We start from the raw sequence: 20,709 nt of genomic DNA, 5'->3' as shown, positions 1-20,709 counted from the left end.
AATGGAGAAAAAGTAGAAAAGAAATAGACATCACTTAGAGGAGTAAGCATCCGGGCATCTAGGTGCCACAGTGGATAGAACACTGGCCCTGTTGTTGGGAGGACCTGAGTTCAAATGCAGCCTCAGACACTTAATAATTACTTAGCTGTGTGACCTTGAACAAGTAAGTCACATTAACCCCCCTGCCTTGCAAAAACCAAAAAAAGAAAAAATATCTGTCATTTATTGGTTAAAAAATAGAACCAGCAGAACTCACTAGAAAGGAGGAATCAAAGATAAATGAACTCATTAAACTCTAGTGTGTTCAATAACACCTACAACCTAAACTTACTCTAGGAAAATATCTATTTGACAAAGATGTGCTGGGAGAAAACTGGAAGGAGTCAGAATCATCTAGTAGAAATTAGGTTCTGGCTAACATCGCCTACCGCACTCCACAGAGAATTCATTGTACTTTTGTGTCCTGAATATGAAAGATCATATAAAAAATTGAAGAGAAGTCTGTCATACACCTGACCAATGCTGAACCAAATAAGGGATTTTAGCAAAGACAAAATGGATTGCTTTGATTACATAAATTTGAAAAACTTTCTCACGAACAAAATTTATGCAACTAAGAAGGGAAGTAGTCACCTGGGGAAAAATCTCATATAAAGTCTAATAGTCAAGATATAGAAACAGTGCCCAGAAATCAGTAGATGAGTGGTCAAAACATAAACAAATTGTTCTCCAAAAAGTTTCATCCTAATAATTCTCTGTACTAGTCACTAATACAAGAGAAGTGAAATTCAGAATGACTTTCAGATTTCATCTCACACCAAACAAATGAGTAGAAGAGACAGACGTGGAGAGTGGTCAGTGTTGGGTAAAGACAGATACATGCAGATAGCTCGGCCATGCCCTTTGACCCAGAGACTCCCCTGCCAGGGTTAAGTCCAAGGAGGTCAGTGACCAAATGAAAGGCCAAAGAAGTAGAGTCCAACTAGAAACCCATGCATTGGGAAATGGCTCAACCAACTGGAGTTAATAAAATTTGCTACATCAATGAGAATGTTAAAAACAGAGAAGCAGGGAAAGATTGCTACCACATACCACCACCACCACCACCACCCCTCCGCGTTGGAAAAGGAGCTTTAAAAACTTTCTCTTTGGAGAGATGAGGAGGGGGGAGGGGTTGGCCAAGAGTCAGGGCCAATGGGCACTGGCTCTTGTGTCTCCCTGCATCCCATCAGCACCCCCCACCTTTCTCTTGGACCTTCCCTGAGCCTTGACTGACGTCCACTCCTGCAGCCTCAGCCCTGTCTCTCCAGCTGGCTCGAAATGAGAGCTCTCTTGGCCCAAGCTGCCGAACGGGCAGATGCTGACTTAGCACCTCTGAGCTGCCCAGGTTCATGGCCACTTTCCAGGGTCTGAGCGCTGATGCTGCAGAACCACCTCCTTAGCTGGCCTTTCTAGAGGCTGGGCCGGCCATGCATCCTCCACAGCAGTCTCTGCAAGTGGTGTTCCCTCCCTTTATTGGCGTAACCTACCTGCAGCCGCAGCAAAGACAGTCTATCCCATCTCACTGGGGATTGGTCATTTCTTTGGAGTAGGGAGTGGGCAGCAGAGAGCAGTGCAGATTAACTCAACCCTTTTGGTACTGGATCTGCAATGAGCTATTCAGGGAGAATGCTGCCCCTGCCTGTGCACATGGGCATTATAGGCTCAGATAGTTAATCTGGTGCTCGGAAAAGCAGTTCCTTACTTATCCAGGGTCAGGGAGTGAGAAGTCATGTTAAGGCTAGGAAACAGTAGAGTCAGAAGCAGGATTGAACTCAGCTTGCTCTGACTCCAAGGCCATCTCTGTATATCCTTCCCAATATTGGCCACCAGACCTAGCCTTCTGAGTAAAATGTCTGTATGTGAAGGGAGAATTATGTTTGGAATGGACCTATGATTTGAGGTGTATAGAACTCCCACAAAGGACTCTGCCTCTGTTACTTGTTCTGTAATTTATGATCTTAGACAGTTATCTGGGGGAGAGAGAGAGAGAGAGAGAGAGAGAGAGAGAGAGAGAGAGAGAGAGAGAGAGAGAGAGAGAGAGAGAATTCAATTTGAAAAAATATGAAAAGTAAAAAAACTCTGGGGGGGAGGGGGGCCTGTGTTCATGCCATTGTATTGACATTTATTAAACTTTTTCTGTATGCTAAGGCATGAAGACAACATGGAAAAATAATCTCTGCCCTCAAAGGCCTAACTTTCTTCTGGTTTTTCTTCTTTGATAGTTTTACTGGCCCACCAAGGCCAGAGTAATTCCTTAATTTCTCGAATTTGGGGGAAGGGGGAGATTAGAAATTGTCCCAGCTGCTTTCTAAGCACCAGGGCTCTTAATGAAGGATGGTCTTTCTGACTCTAATCTTCTTGGTGAAGAGCACTGGGCCAAGGACAAAGATGGGGCAGCCGAAGCCATGCCATGGGAAGATTAGTAACTGACCTGCGAAGTCTAAAGACAAGAAGCCCTAGGGAGGCACGGTGACTGTCTGCTGGTGTTCGGATATTTAGCATGGGGTGGGGTGGGGGGAGCATCCTCCACTTAGTCCAGAGGTCGGCACCAGGAGCAATGAAGAAAAGTTAAACAGACCTAGGCCATGGCATCCTCCTGATTAGATCTGTTTAACATTGAACTGAGGCCCATTAGCAATCGTGGGCTCCCCACTCTGGAGCCTGTCAGGTGAGGCTAGACAAGTCGCCCACTGGCCACTGAGGTGGTGGAAGACCTTCTTGGTCTTATCTGGACTGACATCAGGCAGCCCTAGGGCCCTTAATAAACACTCCCACCCCACAGCTCCTCTTGGGAATGAAGACTTCCAAAAAAGAACTTGCTGCTTCCCACCTTCTTTAGACTGTTGGCAATTCTTTGGAGGACCTGGTCAACTTTTCAGCCATCTTTTTAAATTTGCATGTTTTGTTAGAATTTGATCCAGAAAACTAGTTTGGTCTCCAGGGCCAATATTTGGTTTGTCCCAGTCTTGATGACCTCTGAGAAGTGATGGCTTCACAGGACAGCTTTGCTGGGATGAACCGGAGCCTGCAGTGGGGTTGTGCTGCAGACCAGCACAGCTTGTCATCCTCAGACCCAGATTGCCAGGTGCTGGCTCCCTTGCCTGCAGGTTGTCCACCAAGGGGGTGAGCTGGTAGCAAGCTTCTTCAGCCCGTTCTCCCCTTCCCTCCTGTGGGTCGTGCTGGCCTGGGTCCCACTGCCATCCAGCACCTGAGAGTGCTCCGCATTTGGTGCATTCCACAACCCCTCTTCACTCCCCTCTCAAAGATCCTGCTGCTTTGTCAAAATCTTCTAGCGATTTTAATAAGTGACAAGCAGGTTGGATCATCTTGAGCCTCCAATTCATTGTTTTTTGTCCTGTCATTACAGCCTGAACAATTGTTTGATAGCTTGATGGATGATTTTGCTCTTTTAGTTTAGTTTTAATTGTGCTTATTGGATTAAAATATGGTGGCAGCTCATTGTAGAAAACTCACAGATCATGCCATTTGTTTGCTAACTATGATGTTTTTGAAGATCATTCTATGTTGATTCATGAGATTGACATTGGTGCTGGAGCATGAGACCGGATCATGGTTCCCAGTTAGTTTTCCACTTGCTCTCACCCCTGAAGCATCCCATGGATGTGCCTCCCTGGTATTTTTTCCTCATCTGAACCTATGAACTTCTCTACCATACTCTCAATCTGGAGTTTTCATGTCACTCTCTTTCATCATATCTGTACAAAGTTCTGCTTGAGGCGGTCCTGGGTACGAGGCAAGGGCACCAGCTACTGCCCTGGCAGACACAACCCTGCTTGGTGAGGCGGAGGGAGGGGTGTTCCCTGAGCCTGGACAGGAGGGAAGTGTGAGTGTAACAGGAGCAGAGAAATTCTGAACTAGATTAGAATGGGTAGATTGATTTTATGTATAGATTTAGTGATCATTGCCATTTCTCATTTTCCTCAAAGTCTCAAAGATAAGGGAGCTCTTTTATTTCCTCCCCCCCCCTTTCTTGAATGATTCTATGGTTAGAGTTGTTAGTTATATCAAAGGATTAAAAGCCTAAATCAGGAATTAGAAGGGACCTTGGGAGTCAATTCAACTCATTCCCTTATTTTTGTCAATGGGAAAACTGAGGCTCAGAAGTCATCCATGGTCCCCCAGGTAACTAGTGGCAGGACTGGGGTTTTCCACTGACTTCCCTCGGAACCAGTCAGCTTCCCAGACCACCTGGCCCCAGTGAAGCAACTGAAGTCCAGGGGGGCCGTCCCACAGAGAGCATGGGGCAGAGCTGGGCTCCTGTGACAGCGCCTTTGCCATCCCCTCATGCTGCCTCCCTGTTGGTGTCATCCTCCTTAGGCAGCCCAGGAGGTGATGAGGCCAGGGTTGCTGCCCTTCTTCCTCCTCCTCCTCCCTGCCTCCAGTAGGCCTACTTTGTACTCTTTCATTTGTACTCATCAATTTGACCTTGTACTGTGACCTTGATCCCAGTGAGTAGATCCAAATCCCTTCCAGGAACTAACTCTTGGTGGTGTTGGCAGTGTTCAGATCTATGGGCTAAATAGTGTTTATGCAGTTAGATAAACATTCTTTTATGTTACTTGTTTTTCCTTATTTTCTTTCTTTAATGATTCCTCGAGGTTGGATTGGCTTGGAGTCACAGGCAGGTGATTGAGCTCTCTCTAGCTCAGAGTCTTATTTGTAAGATCATAGGAAAAGTCCCCTGAACATCCATCTTATCCACATCCCATTTCCAGTCAAATGAAGTGGCTCCCCCATACCCCACCGGAATCACAGGGAGTAGACTCTCTGACCATAAACCCAGGCCTGACCCCAAACCCTGCCTCCTTCCAGAGCTCCACCTGGTCTCCTGCCTCCCAGGCCCGAAAGACCCTTCTCCATCTCCTCAGCCTCCTGGCTTCCTTCAGGACTCAGCTCTGATCTCCCTGGGGTGCATCTGGGGTGCACATACACACCCCATGGAGTGGGAACTCAGGGCAGGGGCCGTGATGTTGCCGTTTCCTGTCACCCAAGTGCTTGGCACAGTGACTGACCCACTGTCAGTGATTTATAAATGTTTTTTGATTGACTGCTGTTATTTGACTTCTAGTAAATCATTTAACCCATATCTCATTTTGTTAGAATAGACATTAAATATATCCTTTCTAAAAATGTATATTAGGTAATAAGTTAATAGGTAATCTGTTTAAAAAATTAAGAAAAATTCTTGTATTTCAGAAGGTTTTTAATTTGAGGAGTGGTTTTTCCTTCTTACTATTCAGAAACAGTTTCATCTATTAAAATGTGTGACCAACACAGGCTGGTTATTTAGAATTCAGTTCTCCCCAGAGCTTCCAAAATCCCTTGGAACATAAGGCTTAAAAACTGCTGCAAAACAGCCCCCCAAAACCATTTGCAGTGTCTCTCCTCCTCCACAGTCATATTTGGTTGCCAGTTTGAACACTGCACCCACATCTCACATTTGGGGGGGAGGGGAGATCCCAGTATAACTGGCCAGAGTGCCAGTTCACCACCATTATTCAGAGAATCCTGCCAAGCCCTGGTCATTTTGCTTAAAGGACTGTGCCCATGGAGTTCGCTTTATCAAAAGGACTTCTCCCCAAGGACAGGCTCAAAATAGACTTGGAGAACATAGGAGAGGGAGACTCCAGAGCTGCATCCTCAGAGCCAAGGCTTTCAGGTAGCAGCATCCAGCTCTGCCCTGTGTAGCCTATACCTCTGGCCTGGGGTGATTTTGCCCCCGTGATGCAATCTTTTCCCATCTTATAGAGAGCTATTGGGTGGGGGAGTGAGCATTTCAGAGAACTGGAACGCAAGAGTGAGCCACAATTGAATATCTTTTTCATGCTATCTTTGGAGTTTTTTCCAGAATACATTTTGATGTAATTATAATGATAATTGCAATCGGAGCCTCTATTTTAAAGCATACTTGGGATTTTTTATGGTAATTCTTCTTGTTCTATAGTTCATTCTTTGAGACTTTTCCATAGTACCAGTTCTTTGGCACAAAATTAGGTTTTAAAAGAGACTAATTGCCATTGTGCCTTTTTATTCCCCTAAAGATGATTAGAGCAGCAGATTTGGGAGACATTAAATACCTGTTTGTTCTGGGCCCTAAAGGAGCCAAAGCTCTCCTGAGGGATATGACATGAAGCAGGGAAACAGATAAGTGTGGTCTCAGGAAAATGGAGGGGGGAGAGAATCCTGCCTGGGGAAGAGGGCGGAAAGGGATCAAGAAGGGCTTCCTGGAGCAGGCAGTACCAGAGGCCTTGAGAAGAGGCAGCTTTCTTATAGAGATGGAGATAAGGAGAATGTGCATCCAAGAATGGGGGGGGGGGGCATCTGAATGCTTGGAGACAGGAGAGAGGAAATAGTTTGTGAAAGGGGGGAGTACAAAGGTGGATTCTACTGGACGCCTTTTGGCAGGGGAAGGGCAGGTTCAGACCTATCTGTGCTTTGACTAAACTATTTTGACAACTGAATTGGCCTGTGGACTGAAAATAAGACCAGTGAGAAGACTCTGATGGTGGTCCCGGTGAGGGGGGTGTGAACAGAGAGTAAGGACTGAATGAGAGATGGGAAGAAGAAGCAACCAATCTGGTTCCGAAGACCACCCTTTGAGGTGTCTCTCCAAACTGATTAATTATCTAAATCTAAGTGTCTTTTCTTAGAGAGATCCAAAGGGACCTCTTTGATCCAAGCCCTTTCCTGCCCTACAAGGGCTCAAGAGATAAAAACAAAATTCTATAGAAAGTGAAACAAAGATACAAAGATCAGTTTTTATGGGTTTTAAAATTTTGTTTAAACAGGGCAATAGCAATTTAAAATGTTGGTCTTGAGCAGACATTTTCCCAAGACTTCCTTCTGGTTGAAGGTAGGAAAAAACTAGCATTTAATCAAAGAAGGCACCCACCCATATCCAGTGATCCCAAATAAGACATTATTTGCTTTTCTAACTATGTGGATGAGGTTGATTTTTTTCAAGCAAAAAAACTTATTACAGCCATTTGAATACAGTAGCAGAGAGTTGATTTCTATTAAACCAGACAAAGAAATGTGAAGTATTTAAAGCAACATCATTTTACTCATTAATTTTTTTGGAAAATTCGTTATCTTTCATGATAACATTTTATTTACACTAACATGATTGCTTTATTGCTAATTCAAATGAATTATTTTAAATATTTATTAGTTTTCATTTTTAATAGTAAATAATGTCATTTATATCTATATAATAAATGAAGATAAATATAACTCAAATTATACAAAGGCTCTTTGGGGTGATTTGACAATATAAAAAGGTCCTGAAGAATTGCTGCTTCACAAGAACAAAAGCCCCAGCGTGGAGGCACAGAGCACCTTGAACAGCTGACTGGTTGAGTGTGGGGAAAGGGCAGTGAGGGACAGGAAGGGTGGGCCTGGACAGCCTGGAGGGTGGTGCTGCTCTAAAGAGGAAAAAAAGGATCAGGGCTTTTCATTCAAGGGTCCCTTGGGTTTGGAGCAGAGAAGGGGGTCTGCTCATCAGCCTCAGGACCTGAGGGATACCCCCATTGGGATCTTTCTCCTTGGACCCAGAGCTCACCTTTTTGTAGCTGTTTATCTGCTTCTCTACATAAGCTCCGTGTGACAAAGAGAAGAGTCAGAAACACAAATCCCTGGGAAGTTCCAAGTTACCTTTAAATTGTATAAGAGCCAGAGAGCTATTTTCTCATCATTTTACCCTCCTGGTCTTACCCAGAATGTTCTTAACGAATACTTCATTCTAGACAAGTGAGAAACCTGGGACCTGAACTTTGTGCCACTTTCCCCAGTGAAGGGAGAATAGGGGGATGTAACAAACAGGAAAGCCTAAGGGCTGCTTTTAAGATAGAAGAGACCAAAGCATGTTCACGAAGGAGTTGTTTTCTTAGGACCCAACAGAAGTATGATCATTGAATGGACACTTGCATATGGCTATGCAGTTTGTGAGCCAAGTTGCGGGGACTCCATGAACAGCATGAAGGCCACCTTTCTAGTGTAGATTTCCAGTTCTTTTTAGTTGACCTGTCTTGGGGATTGATAAAGCATGATCACCCAATCTCCATATACAAAGGGAAGATCATCCAGCATTATCTGTTTCAAATGCACAAACCTAGTTATTCAGCTCCTTCTCCCCTTTTCCTCTCTCCACTATCCCCCCACTTTTCTTCCTTCACCCTTTCCCCTCTCCACTCCTTCTCTTCTCCTTCCTACCTTCCTCTTACTCGCCCCTTCTTCCTCCAAACACATATCAACCCCTTTTTGCATAACTTCAAAGACTAATCCATGCCCATGTGATGATTAGGTTGTTTATATGCTCATTCCTGTGTTACAGATAATCTTAACAGATTTTTAGAAGTCTGTTTTAGAAGCATCTCTCTTTTGTCTTTGTCCAGTAGAGAGTAAGTTTGACTTGATTCTGTAGTATTGGAATAAGGACTCAGCAGGTCCTTTTGCTTATTGCCCTTTCTCCGTGGATTACTGGTCAGTCTAGATTCCCTTGCAGACCAAAGGCCTGGAATCCAGGGAGAGCTGCCCCCCAGAAAATTACACTGGAAAGGAACTGAAGCATAGTGAGGAAGACAAAGGGGTATCATATTCAAACCACTTGATTTGTAAAACAATAGATTTCTGGTGCATCTTGGGGAGCGCGTTCTCTCTGATGATGGGAATGTGGACCCTGGCATGGTTGTGAAGGGCACTGACCAGCTCCAACTGACCTGTCCTGGAAGCCACTCTGAGCCTGGGGCAGAGAAGTGGTCCATGCCCCCCAGGCCTGGCCTGCTTGCTTCTGGAGGCCTACTGCAGCATTTCTGGGTCTTTCCTTTGGGTTTGTTGGGGGGACCACAGCCAGTCTCTACATCTTGAAAGGAAATTTTCAGTGGCCAGCCCATGGGCCCCACCAGGCCATGCAGTCCTGAAGCGGGGGAGAAAAAATCCACAAAAGTTCCACTGGGTGGTGACATTTGTCTGAGAGCAGTGGGAGTGAAACATGTGTTTCCTTTATTTTTACCCAGGCGTCGACAAGGAGAACGTGGAACTCTCCCCCACCACGGGGCACGCCAGCAGCGGAAGGACTCGCCATGGCTCTGCCAGCCAAGTCCAGAAACAGAGGAGTGCTGGCAGCTTCAAACGGCATAGCATTAAGAAGATTGTGTGAAGCCTCCTCTCTCTCCTTCCTAAAAAGCAAAACGGCCCACGCCGCTGCCACGGCCCCCCACACTGACTCGCCATCAGCCGCCACCCTTCCGCACTGACCGTTAACCTCCGCACATGCACCCCCCCACACACACACACACTTCACTCTCTCACTCTGAGCCTTCGGGCCCCTGCGCTCCCCCACCCCTGCTGTGATGCTGCACTCATGTCATCTCTCCCACCCATCATCCATCTGGCCAGATGATCAATTTTTGAAACAGTCACTGAGCTCAATGCTGCCTTTTCTTTTCTTTTTATTTTGTTTTCCTCCCACTTTGGGCGGGTCTTGATGGGTTTGAGTCAGTGTTTCACAATGACTTCAAAAGTCGGTCTGGGAAGCTGGGATGAGGAACCTCCCTGTGGGGAGGCAAGCATCTCTGACCCTCCATCAAACCTGCTTCTCTGGCGGTTTTGCCTTGTTTTCCTTGCTCGTTTGTCTTACAGAGTAAAGGGTTAGGACCCTCTCCTTAAGGGAGAGGTTAATGGGAGAAATGACATCTGTAACCCCTTCTAACTTTGACCTGCGGACTTTCTGTAACAGTACAAATCCGAAGAAATTGGAGGCGAGAGCTTCAGGGACTTCCCACTGGAAGCCAGAATTTTAAAAGGTACTTTTTGGAGATGTCAGAATTCATAGAACATTGGCGAGAAACGAACACTTGGAGCTTTAGCAATAATTACAGGGGTGAAGCAGGAGGGAGGGTCTCTTCTCCTTAGCAGCCTCGGAGCTCTAGATGGAGACAGACCCATGGGCCCTCTGGCTGGCCAGACCAGTTACCTTTTCCTCCAAATGGGAGCACTGATGAGTCATCACCTGGTGGGGATTATGCTTTTCCTTTCTTCTCTTTGCTCTCAAAATAACTCCAGGCAGGGCAGTTGGGGATCAAGGAAGCCAGTGTGGCCAGAGAGGTCCTTTTTAATAGGTCTCCGGTTTGGCCAAGGGTTACTGAAGCCTCGACATATTTAGTTCCCTTGAGTCAAATGAAATGGTACTTAATTTTTGAAATAACTAGCTCTCACTTTATTTTGTCAAATACAAATTCCTTGTAGCTGCATATTATCAGATATTTTCACAGTAAGATATGTTGCTGGACCTTTTAAAAAAAAAGAATCATAGTCAAACACTCGGGTTTTTTAAGATAAAATTGTATTTAATCACTGTGAAAAGACTAGCAACCCTGCAGTACAGTAACCAATGGGGAAACTGCGAGATGCTGCTATGCCATGCTATGTAAAGGGTTTCGGTTGGAGCGTCACTATTTCAGCTGGGATATGATATAGGTAACAGCCCACCTGGAGGTGCCCTCGAGGCCGATGGAGAATCCTTGGGATCAGGATGTGTGTTCTTAAGGGTAAACTGTAGACTGCAAAAAAGATAGATTCTGCTTCCCAGCCCCTGCTTGCCAATAAATTCGAGGTAAATAAATTATCAGTGGCTTGGAAGGTAGGGGAAGGGAGAAGACATAGGGGTTTCCTGTAATAGTTTCATTAGTGGATTTCAGTAAACTAAATTCCACAGCTAAATTAATAAAGAATGGTACAATTACATGTTCAGATTTTAATAATATACACATAATCCACATTTATTCACACAGTAACAATGTAATATGTTAATGTAAATAAATTGCCTTTTGTTATATTCAGAAATAACTTAATTTTTTAAATTTGTTTACAGTCCTGGGGAAAAAAAAAAGATGAACACAAACTTAATATGCAAATGGTTTGCCAAAACTAAAAAAAAACAAAAAACAAAAAAAAAACCTTAGTATTAATAAATTTCTTGATATAGATTTCTTGGGAAAAGTTGAAGACTTGTGCAATTAACCAAACTTTTAAAAAAAACAAAAATCTCGATTCTCTAAATGCTGCAGTAGAATTATAATGGTCCCAGTGCTCCCGAGCCCAAGAGGATGCTACAAGAACAGACTTGACCTTAGGAATAGACAGTCACCTGTGCCAAGGACCAGCATTGCCATCAGTCTGTAGTCTTGGTTTTCTCAAACCACATCCTCAGATCCAGTGAATCTGGTTAACTACTTGTCTAGTTTCTTGGCTTTTGGAGTATCAGTCATTGTGAGCCTTCTTCAGTCATTTTGATTCCATCTTTTTCTTTTTTTTTAATCCTGTTGTTTGTTTGATAAATACAGTGGTGGAAATTTAGGGTGTTTGCTTTATCAACCACTTCCTTTGAAATAGAAAAACTGAGCAATTTCTTAAGGTCGTTTTTACTACTGAAAATGATAACTTTTCCACGAGTAGATTTTCCACAGCTTGAAGAAACCAAGTCCCCCTTGCCTCCCAATGGGATTCATTTGGATTGATTACCTCATGTAATGATCAGCGTGGCACAAATCAGAATTGTTCGCCCCTCTTTTAAAAATCCACCTTCCTCACCTACTGGGAAATTTAAACCATGGAGGTTGGAAATGGCCATTCTTGGCAAACCTTCACTTATTTTTTTAAAAACTTGAGTTTTTGAACTGAGCAAACATGAACGGTTCATAATTTTGTTTCACACCAATCATCTTCCCTCCACTATTTGGGCTACGCTTTTGTACCAGACTCTAGGATCTGAATATTTCAATGTCAGAGCATGTTGCCCATCATGTATCGTTTATGGGATTTTTTTCCTGCCCTTTTTTTAATGGGGGGAAAAAAGACCACGAATCCATTTCAGTCATCCATCATCTGTCTCTTAAACCAATGGCTCAGTTCTCATGTGCATGCTCCTATTTTCCATAAATGAGAAATATTTCACTTGGTTTGGGGACTGAGCTTTTGTGAATTCCCACTAGGGCTCTCTTCCTAACTGACCTGTAGGTTTTAGGGCTTTTCTGTTTTTATTCGAGGGTTTTTTTAACTCTTCCACTCCACCCCACCTCCCAATGTAATGAAGCATGTCTTATTCAATGTTATGCAACAGACTTACCACCAAAAAGTCACTCTGAGTGTCAGCCACAACATTTTTTTTAATGCAGTATATTCACCTGTAAATAGTTTTTGTGTAAAATTTGACAGAAAAGTATATTTACTACACTGTAAATACATGGGACAATATATTGTATTATTTTGCTTTTTTGTAAAGCAGTTAGTTGCTGTACATGGATAACACAAAGTTGATTATTCTTGTGTTAGTATTGTTAACTCCTTGCAATTTGCAATTACGTTACATCATTTAAAAGAAAATGCGGTGTACTATAAAAATCTCTTGTTGTATGATAACTTCCTCTCTTTCCACTGGGGCCTAAATTCTGACAATGTTTAAATTCTGACAATTCTGTTAAAAACTGCAAGTGAGTCAACATCAGCAGGAAAAAGACTGCTGAGACAAAATTGATAATTCTAGGTAAAATTGTAGAAATTACAATTTCAGATAATTGTTGTTCTTGACTCCCATTTTCCTCCTCATGTATGTACTCCCCCCTTTTTTTGAAGTAAAATGTAAATTCAACCTGCCTAGAGCTGTGAGAAGTGAGTTTATTTCTTGAAGTACTTCATGTTCATATATATATCTGATGATGACTTTGTGTTGGTCTGTCTTAGGAAACAGTAAGAAAACTTCTAAAGAGAGGCATGGGGGGGCAGCTCCATGATGCTGCAGTGGATAGAGTGCTGGATCTGAAGTCAGGAAGACCCCTCTTCCTGATTTTAGATCTGCCCTCAGACACTTGCCCACTCTGTGGGCAAGTCATTTCATCCTGTTGACCTCAATTTCCCCATGAGCTGGAGAAGGAAATGAAAAACCCCTTCAAAATCTTTGCCAAGAAAATTCCAAATGGGATCCCAAAGAGTTGGATAAAATGTTTTGTTTCCTGGGATACAACTGTTGTGTTTGCAGAGTTTCTCTAGGACTGAAAAGAAAATGGTTTTACTCCAATGTACAGAAACCCTCCCCAAACTATTATTACCCTGCTAAAGGCTAGGCCTACTTCCACAAGCAGAGAAGTGAGTATTATATTCTCCAGATGAAGTCTGCCCTTTTGTTGCTACTTAAATTCCAGATAATCACCAAAGAATCTAGCTTTGGAAAAGAATTTCCTCCTGGAGAAAAGCTCTAATAATAAAACAAATAAATTATCAATGATGGGGCGGCTAGGTGGCGCAGTGGATAGTGCACCAGCCCTGGCCTGGGTTCAAATCCGGTCTCAGACACTTAATAATTACCTAGCTGTGTGGCCTTGGGCAAGCCACTTAACCCCATTTGCCTTGCAAAAACCTAAAAATAATCATAATAATAGAAATAATGATAAGACATTTATCCTGACCTTTGCCTTTTACATCTGTTTTGGAGGTAAGTGCATTCTTCCTTTTGAGGCTCACTCTTCCACCCACTGAGTCCATCCCTTGCTTTTCTTCTCCAGATTTTGCTCCTTCAATAATTTTCTCTTCTGTTCCAAATCTCTTAATCCCTGTTGGTTCCTTTCCCTATGTCTAGAAATTTAGTTCTACTTTACAAGCATTTATTAAACTTCTGTTCTGCAACAGAAAACCTGCACTCATGGAGTTGCCATTCTCCTGGAGAAAGAACATGTGGACAGTTAAGTTAATGCAAATTCATATCTAGGCCCTTTGTTATCTTTAAAGATAAAAAGCAAAAAGCCTCCCCTTGTCAGCTTCCCCATTGAACTATCAACTTGTGCCTCCGCTTTCACTGCCAGATTTCTCAAATTCCTGAGACCATTTTTCTTTACTTCCATAACCTCCTGGCTTTCGCTTTATGGAAAGCACCTTCTCCAATGCCAAGTAGAGGGGTTCCCCCCACCAATTTCTAATCTCCTTGACCACTGCAGAATCGGTTCTTGTTAAACCACAAGGACCTCATTGAATCTTTTCTCCATCTTGCTTCAGTGACCCATGGTCCAGATTCTCCTAATTCTGCCTCCTCCTGCCTCCTCGATATGGGCCAACTGCAAGGCTCATCATCAGTTCTGTTGCTTTACCTTTCTCTCTCGGAAGATGATGGTTTGTGTTCTCAGTTTCAACCATCTCCTCTTGGATGTACTTTTCTAGCCTAGAATTTATTCCTGAGCTTCAATATTGTATTTTCTGCTCACTGGCTCCATCTTGGGCTCTGCTGGCATCATGCCGTAGGTAGGTCCTAAGCCTACTATCTCTGCCCCACTGGTTTTCCCTCCTAATTTCCCTACTTTTGTCAAAGATATTTGCTTAGGCTCTCTCCTAATATAGTCAGGCAAAGCCTCATAAGTCTAATTCACCCCTTGTCAGCCTTGCTGACGTTACCCCAATCCAGGCTTCTATCCCCTTACTATCTGAACAATCTAACAAATGCTTCTCCAGCTGTCTCCTTTGGGTCCCGATTATCACCACCTGGTTACTCCTAAAAACACTCCCTTGTTCAATAACCTTCCTAGCTCCCCTTCTGGCTATAGAATCAAGTCTAAACTTCTTAGCCTCAGTGAAAGGTCCTCTCCCAGCACAGTCCCTTATAAAAACTCTCCATTTCTGCTAAATTGGGGGTTTTATTTCTTGAACTAAGTTCTCCTGCCTGGAAGATGTCTTTCTGGAATGTTGATGACTATTCTGGTTCACCATTATAATTTATAGGCTCTGAAGAAGGCCTGTAAATAGAAACATGCTTATCAACTCTGCAATAAAGGAAAATGGTATTTTTAACACATTGGTCAACTGGGTCAGAATCAAAACTATTTTGAAAAGTTAGGACATTTATATGTGTGTGTGTGTGTGTGTGTGTGTGTGTGTCCTAAGATACATATGTATTATAAATATTGACTATAGAATATATGAATATAGAGAGAGAGAATATAGATAGGATATAGATAGGAATAAATCCCAACTCTTACACTTTGGTTCAAAAAAATCAATGGCACAGCAACATGATGAAAAATGGTAAGACAACAGTTGATGGTCTTATGTGAGCACTCAATATGAGACAACTAGTAACACAACCAGGCAACGTTCAGGATGATGAGTCTACTGTATTCTGCCCCTCCTTAATGATGCATCTCTAATGTCACATTGGACTGATCATTCCAACTTAAAGTATGTCAAGAGGAGAGCAGTCAAAATGGTAAGAAGGTTGAAAACCATACCTTGTGAGGATCCAGAGACATTTAAACTCGGAGGGCAAAGGACTAATAAAGGTAAGTTAGTGCCCTTCAAGTATTAGGAAGTTGTTCTGTGAAGGAGAGTTTAGGGGGCAGCTAGGTAGCACAGGGGATAGCACACTGGCCCTGAAGTCAGGAGGATCCTGAGTTCAAATTTGACCTTAGACATTGAATAATTACCTGTGTGACCTTGGGCAAGTCACTTAACCTTGCAAAAACAAAAATTTTTTTAAAAGTTTAGACTTTCTGTTCTTACTATTCCTCCCCCCCTTCCAAAAAAAAAAACTAAGAGGGATGGATAGAAGTTTCAAAGGGATGGATTTCTGCTAGGAATGAGAAAAATAAAACTTACTAATGATTAGAGTTCTTCAAAAGGAATGAGCTGCCTCAGGAAGGAAGGTGGCTCCTCCTAATGGAGGTATTAATGCTGGAACTGGACAACTTTTTTAAGAATATTGAGGGCAGAAGGGATGGGGGAGGGGAGAACCAGAATTTCTGCTCAGGAGCCTTTTGGACTAGATTACTCTTGAGGTGACTACAACTCAAATTGTGAATCTTCTGCACACTACCCTCCCCTCTGCTCAGGTTCTACCCTCACAGAATATTCTAAATAATAATATTCTAAATAATTTAAAATGTGTGTGTGTATATATGAATATATATTACCCTCAGAGACTACCTAATTTGATTTTGAACAAGAATTCTCTCCAGCGATCTCTTTGCTTCAAGACCTCTGGGGGTGGGGACCAATTAGCTCTGGAAATAGCCCATCCACATGGGGAAAGGGAAGTTTTCACTTGTTACACCATACCTGAATTTGTTCCCTTGCACCTTGCCCTCTTGGGGCCGAGCTGAACAAGTTTAAATGACTTGGAGACTGACTCCCCTGCCCCTTCCCCTTCCAAACTCTTACCAATTCCTCCTCTTCAGGCTAAAGGATTCCATTTTCTTCAACAAATCTTGACCGTGACTTCAAGGCCATCCTGCCCATCCTGGTTGTGTTTTCTGGACATCTTCCAGCTCATCACTGCCCCTCCTAAATGAAAATCCAGACCAGGACATGCCCCAGATGTGGGTTTAAGCTGGGACAGAATGTAGCAGGACCATCTTCTCCCACTGTCAGGGCTGGCTTTTTTGACGTCCGTGAGTGTAGACCCACTGATCTTAGAGTCCACTGACACTTCTCAGACCATTATTAGACACCCTTCCCCACTCCCCCAGCTCATACCACCGTCATAAATGAAGAAGCTGACTTAACAAACCCAAGTGTACAATCTCTGTTAAAATTCACCTCTCATGTAGCTTCATTTTCATTGACTGGACATCTGGGATCATTCAATCGTGTTAACTTTTAGCCCTGTCTATAGTCCTCAGAACCTTTGTTTGCCTTTGGATGGAACTTCTCTGTTCTGAGGATGAGAAGGGGAAGGGAAGAGGAAAAAACATTTATTATTTACATGTGCTAGGAAGGGTGCTAAACACTTTCCTAATATCTCATTTGATCCCCTCAGCCACCCTGTGCTGTAGGGCTGTTATTAGCCCCATTTTACAGTTGTGATAACTGAGGCAAATAGAAGTTAAGTAACAGCCAGGGTCACACAGCTGGTGTGTTTGAGAACAGACTTGAACTCAGCCAGGCCAATATTCTATCCACTTTATCACCTCAGTGCCTAGAAAGGTAAGTGCTTTGGGAGGGAATGGTGATGGGGGAGGGTCTACATTCTTTACTTTTTTCATCCTTAGCACTTGATAATGCCCCTATACAGAAGAAGCCCTCAAATGTTGGAAAAGGAGGAAATCCTCTGAATTCATGGCAAAAAAAAAGCATTCGATTGCAGTTTTCAAGAGATAAGTACTGTCCCAAGGGAAGTGACTCATTACTTTAATGAGAATTATGCCAACAAAATCTTTTAACTCTCTAGGAAGGGACTCAGTTATTTTAATTTGTAATGAAGAGGTAAGGAGGTAAGAAAATATTGACAGGGAACCACCACTTGGAAGCTTCCAGGACTGGGCTAGAAACCTCCAGGTCTATGACTTCTGGCAGCCCCCCACTCCCTCCCACCCCTGGCTAAACCCTTCCCCCTTTCAATGTAAAGACCTTTGGGAAGACAATCTAGGAAGACACCTATCATGTACCTATTAAATTATACAGTCAGGAAGGCTACCCCTTTCCCTCCTCCCCCACCAAAAAAATGAGATGAATAACTTGTCCAAAGTCACACAGGATAGTAAGTCCAGGACTTTTCCCAGTACACTGGTTTGCTTTGAGATTGACTATTTTTAGCTCAAAAGACTTTGGTGTGAGCAGAGTCAGTTGTCAAAAGAACCTCCACCTTCTTATGATGGGTCTGTATTACTTGAGGAATCTGACCCTTTTTCAAAAAGTTGTGCCCCACCCCAGCCTCCCCCTTAGTCTTTACCTGGTGGGAGATAGTCTCTTGTTCTAGGATATAGTTAATGGGACCATTGGCAGACCTACAGGAGAAAGACTTTACTTGAATGGTCTCTGGGCAACTATTAATATTTCAAAGAATAAAACCTAATTATGGGAGGAGGAAGATGGAGAATTGCCTTGGAATCATAAACTTTGTCTGAACTCTCCAAAATATAAAGAACTAAAGGGGCAGCTAGGTGAGTCAGTGGCTAGAGTTACTGGGTTTCAAGTCAGGAAGCCCCAGGTTCAAATTCAGCCTTGGAGCTTTCTGAGATTTGTGACCTTGAGGAAGTCACCACGATGACAAACCACTCCAGTTTCTCTGCCAAGAAAATCCCTAATGGGGTCAGCAAGAGTCAGACACAGCCGAACAGCAACAAAAGGGGAAGAGGAAATGGGCCAATCTTTTTTTTTGTTTCTTTTTCTTTGTCTCTAAATAACTGTACTTTTTTTCAGACTTGCGGGTTTTAGGTAATTGTGTTCAGAGCTGGAACTTCTAAGTTACGTGACTAGAAGGGTTGGTCCAAACCAAGAAGGTTCAAAGAAGCAGGAATGATGCTCAACCTTTTTTTTTTTTTTTTGAGGCTTTGGGGTTACGTGACTTGCTCAGAGTCACACAGCTAATAAAAGCTTGAGGTCAAATTTTAACTCAGGTTTTTCCTATAATGTATGACCAGCACCCTGAGACCTCCTTTTCTATGGACAAATAGTTTTCTTATTTTCTTAACTGATGAATTTTGAACCTGCGTTTTCCTGTGCTATTATTACCCATGATGCTTCTCAAAATCATAAATAATGAGAGAATTTGACAGGTGCATCCTAACTTTTGTGCGATCTGTTTGAGACCTTTCACCTTCATGTTCCAGGAATATTTTCTTTGAAAGTATAATCCCAGGGGCAGCTAGGTGGTGCAGTTGGATAGAGCACTGCCCTGGAGTCAGGAGTACCTGGGTTCAAATCCAACCTCAGACACTTAATAATTACCTAGCTGTGTGGCCTTGGGCAAGACACTTAACCCCGTTTGCCTTGCAAAAACCTAAAAATCAAAAGTACAATCCCTTTGCCTCCCTCCTCCCCCAGCCCAAGCTGTTTGAGGCATACACCAAAACAATTCTCAGCATTCCTGTCTTATTTGCTGTTTGAGTAGTTAAGATTTCATTACAAGTCACTATGAAGTCCTCACTTTAATCTATTGAGTAAGTCTTGGCCAGTCTTCAGGGACCTCAAGGCTCATAGAGGGGCCTACACTAGAATTATATATCACTATGCCCTGAATCCCCAGCCTCCACCTAAGCAAAATATAAGAGGGAATGGAATTAAACTGAAACAACATGTTCCTGTTCTGCTCAGTGACCAACTTCCCAGAAGCCCCTATATTGGTGGCATCACATATATTCAGCTCAGACAAAGCTCAGCCTCCAGTATAATCAACTGGGGTTCTAAACCCCGCTATCTTCAGTCTGGGAGGTCTAGGCTGATGTTGAAGAAGGAAGGTGACAAGCTTGGGAGTCAGGATGGGAGAGGATGGCATGATGTGAGGCTGGAGATGGGGGTGGGGGGACCTGAGGGGTTAATGACCTAGAGCCCTGACATCTGAAGTGTCCTGGGCATCCCCCTTTCTCTCCCTACTCATCTACTTTTGGAGTTCACTTATACCTCAATAGGTAAGCTTCCTCATTAAGACTGTTGCCTTTTGTAACCACCCTCTTTACTAGACAATTTTTTTTGTTTTTTTTAACCCCATTTTACACTTTATCTACAACCCTGGTGACATTTGGAAGTAATAATAGAAAGGATTTGGAAGTCAAAGGCTTCCCTTTATCTACAACCCTGGACATTTGGAAGTAACAGTAGAAAGGATATGGAAGGAAAAGGCTTGGGTTCCAATTCTCTCTCTTTACTTGTGTGACCATGAGCAAGTCACAATCTATGCCTCAATTTCCTCATCTTTAAAATGAAGAAGAGGGAAAGTAGAACTAAATGCCTATTATGTGCTTTGCAAATATCTCATTTGATCCTCACAAAAACCGTGGGAGGTAGATAGGTGCTAATTAATCAATCGTCCTCATTTTACATAGGAAGAAACTGAGGCAAGCTTATCTTCTTAAGTGACTCAATCGGACTCAGCCAGAAGGTATTTGCAGCGGCATATCAACTCCTATCTTGGTCGTCGGACATCGCCTCAACTAGGATCTCCCCTTCCAAGTCCAGTTCTCTGTTCAGTGGGATGGGAGGACAGTTATCTTCTAATCCAATGAGAAAGTCTGACTAAAGTTCCTGTCCTCTGCCTCCCCCTATAAAAGAATGCCTCTCTCCATTCACTCTAACCCCCTCTCCCTTTCCTGAAATGACTTCTCCTCGCCCATCTCTATTCTATCTCTATTCAATGGCTTCCTTCTCCACTTTCCAGCTCTGGTGCCACCTCTTTCAGGAAGTCTTCTGGGATCACCCTTTCATTTCCACAATTAGAAGCGTTCTTCCTAATCATTGGGCACAGTAACAGCAATGTCGCAATGATGATCAGCTCGGAGAGTCTTGTCTTCTCTGATCAGAGCAATGATCCAAGATAATTCCAAAGGACTCATGCCAGAAAAATTGCTGTCCACTTCCAGAGAGAGAACTGATGATGAATTTAAAAACTTAAAGGGGCAGCTACATGGCTCAGTGGATAGAGCACCAGTCCTCGAGTCAAGAGGACCTGATTTCAAATACGGCCTCAGACACTTAGCTGTGTGACCTTGGTCAAGTCACTTAACCCCATTGCCTTGTAAAAACAAAAAAAAATAATTAAAATGTGTCTAATATGGAAATATGTTTTGCAAGGTTTTATAGATCTAATGAATGTGATATTACTTACTTTTCTAGTGGGTTCGGGAAATTGTAGAGGGAAAGAGAATTTAGAACTCAAAATTTAAAAGGAAAAAAGGG

At 43.1% G+C, this 20,709-nt stretch overlaps 1 protein-coding gene across 17 annotated transcripts in view; it reads left to right on the top strand.

Annotated features, from left to right (window-relative positions):
• The window catches only part of NF1 (neurofibromin 1), a 251,200-nt gene extending 238,487 nt beyond the window's left edge, over window positions 1-12,713 (top strand). For all 17 annotated transcript variants that reach the window (XM_074189002.1, XM_074189001.1, XM_074188998.1 and 14 more), the window contains one exon: window positions 9,078-12,713. In XM_074189002.1, the coding sequence (XP_074045103.1) occupies window positions 9,078-9,220 (143 nt within the window). In that variant the 3' untranslated portion in view covers window positions 9,221-12,713. The remainder of the gene's footprint in view (window positions 1-9,077) is intronic.
• Window positions 12,714-20,709: the final 7,996 nt, after the last annotated feature.

This window comes from Macrotis lagotis, chromosome 5, assembly GCF_037893015.1.
Source record: "Macrotis lagotis isolate mMagLag1 chromosome 5, bilby.v1.9.chrom.fasta, whole genome shotgun sequence".
NCBI classification, from domain to species: Eukaryota; Metazoa; Chordata; class Mammalia; order Peramelemorphia; family Peramelidae; genus Macrotis; species Macrotis lagotis.
This window is presented reverse-complemented; position numbering and strand designations above follow the sequence as displayed.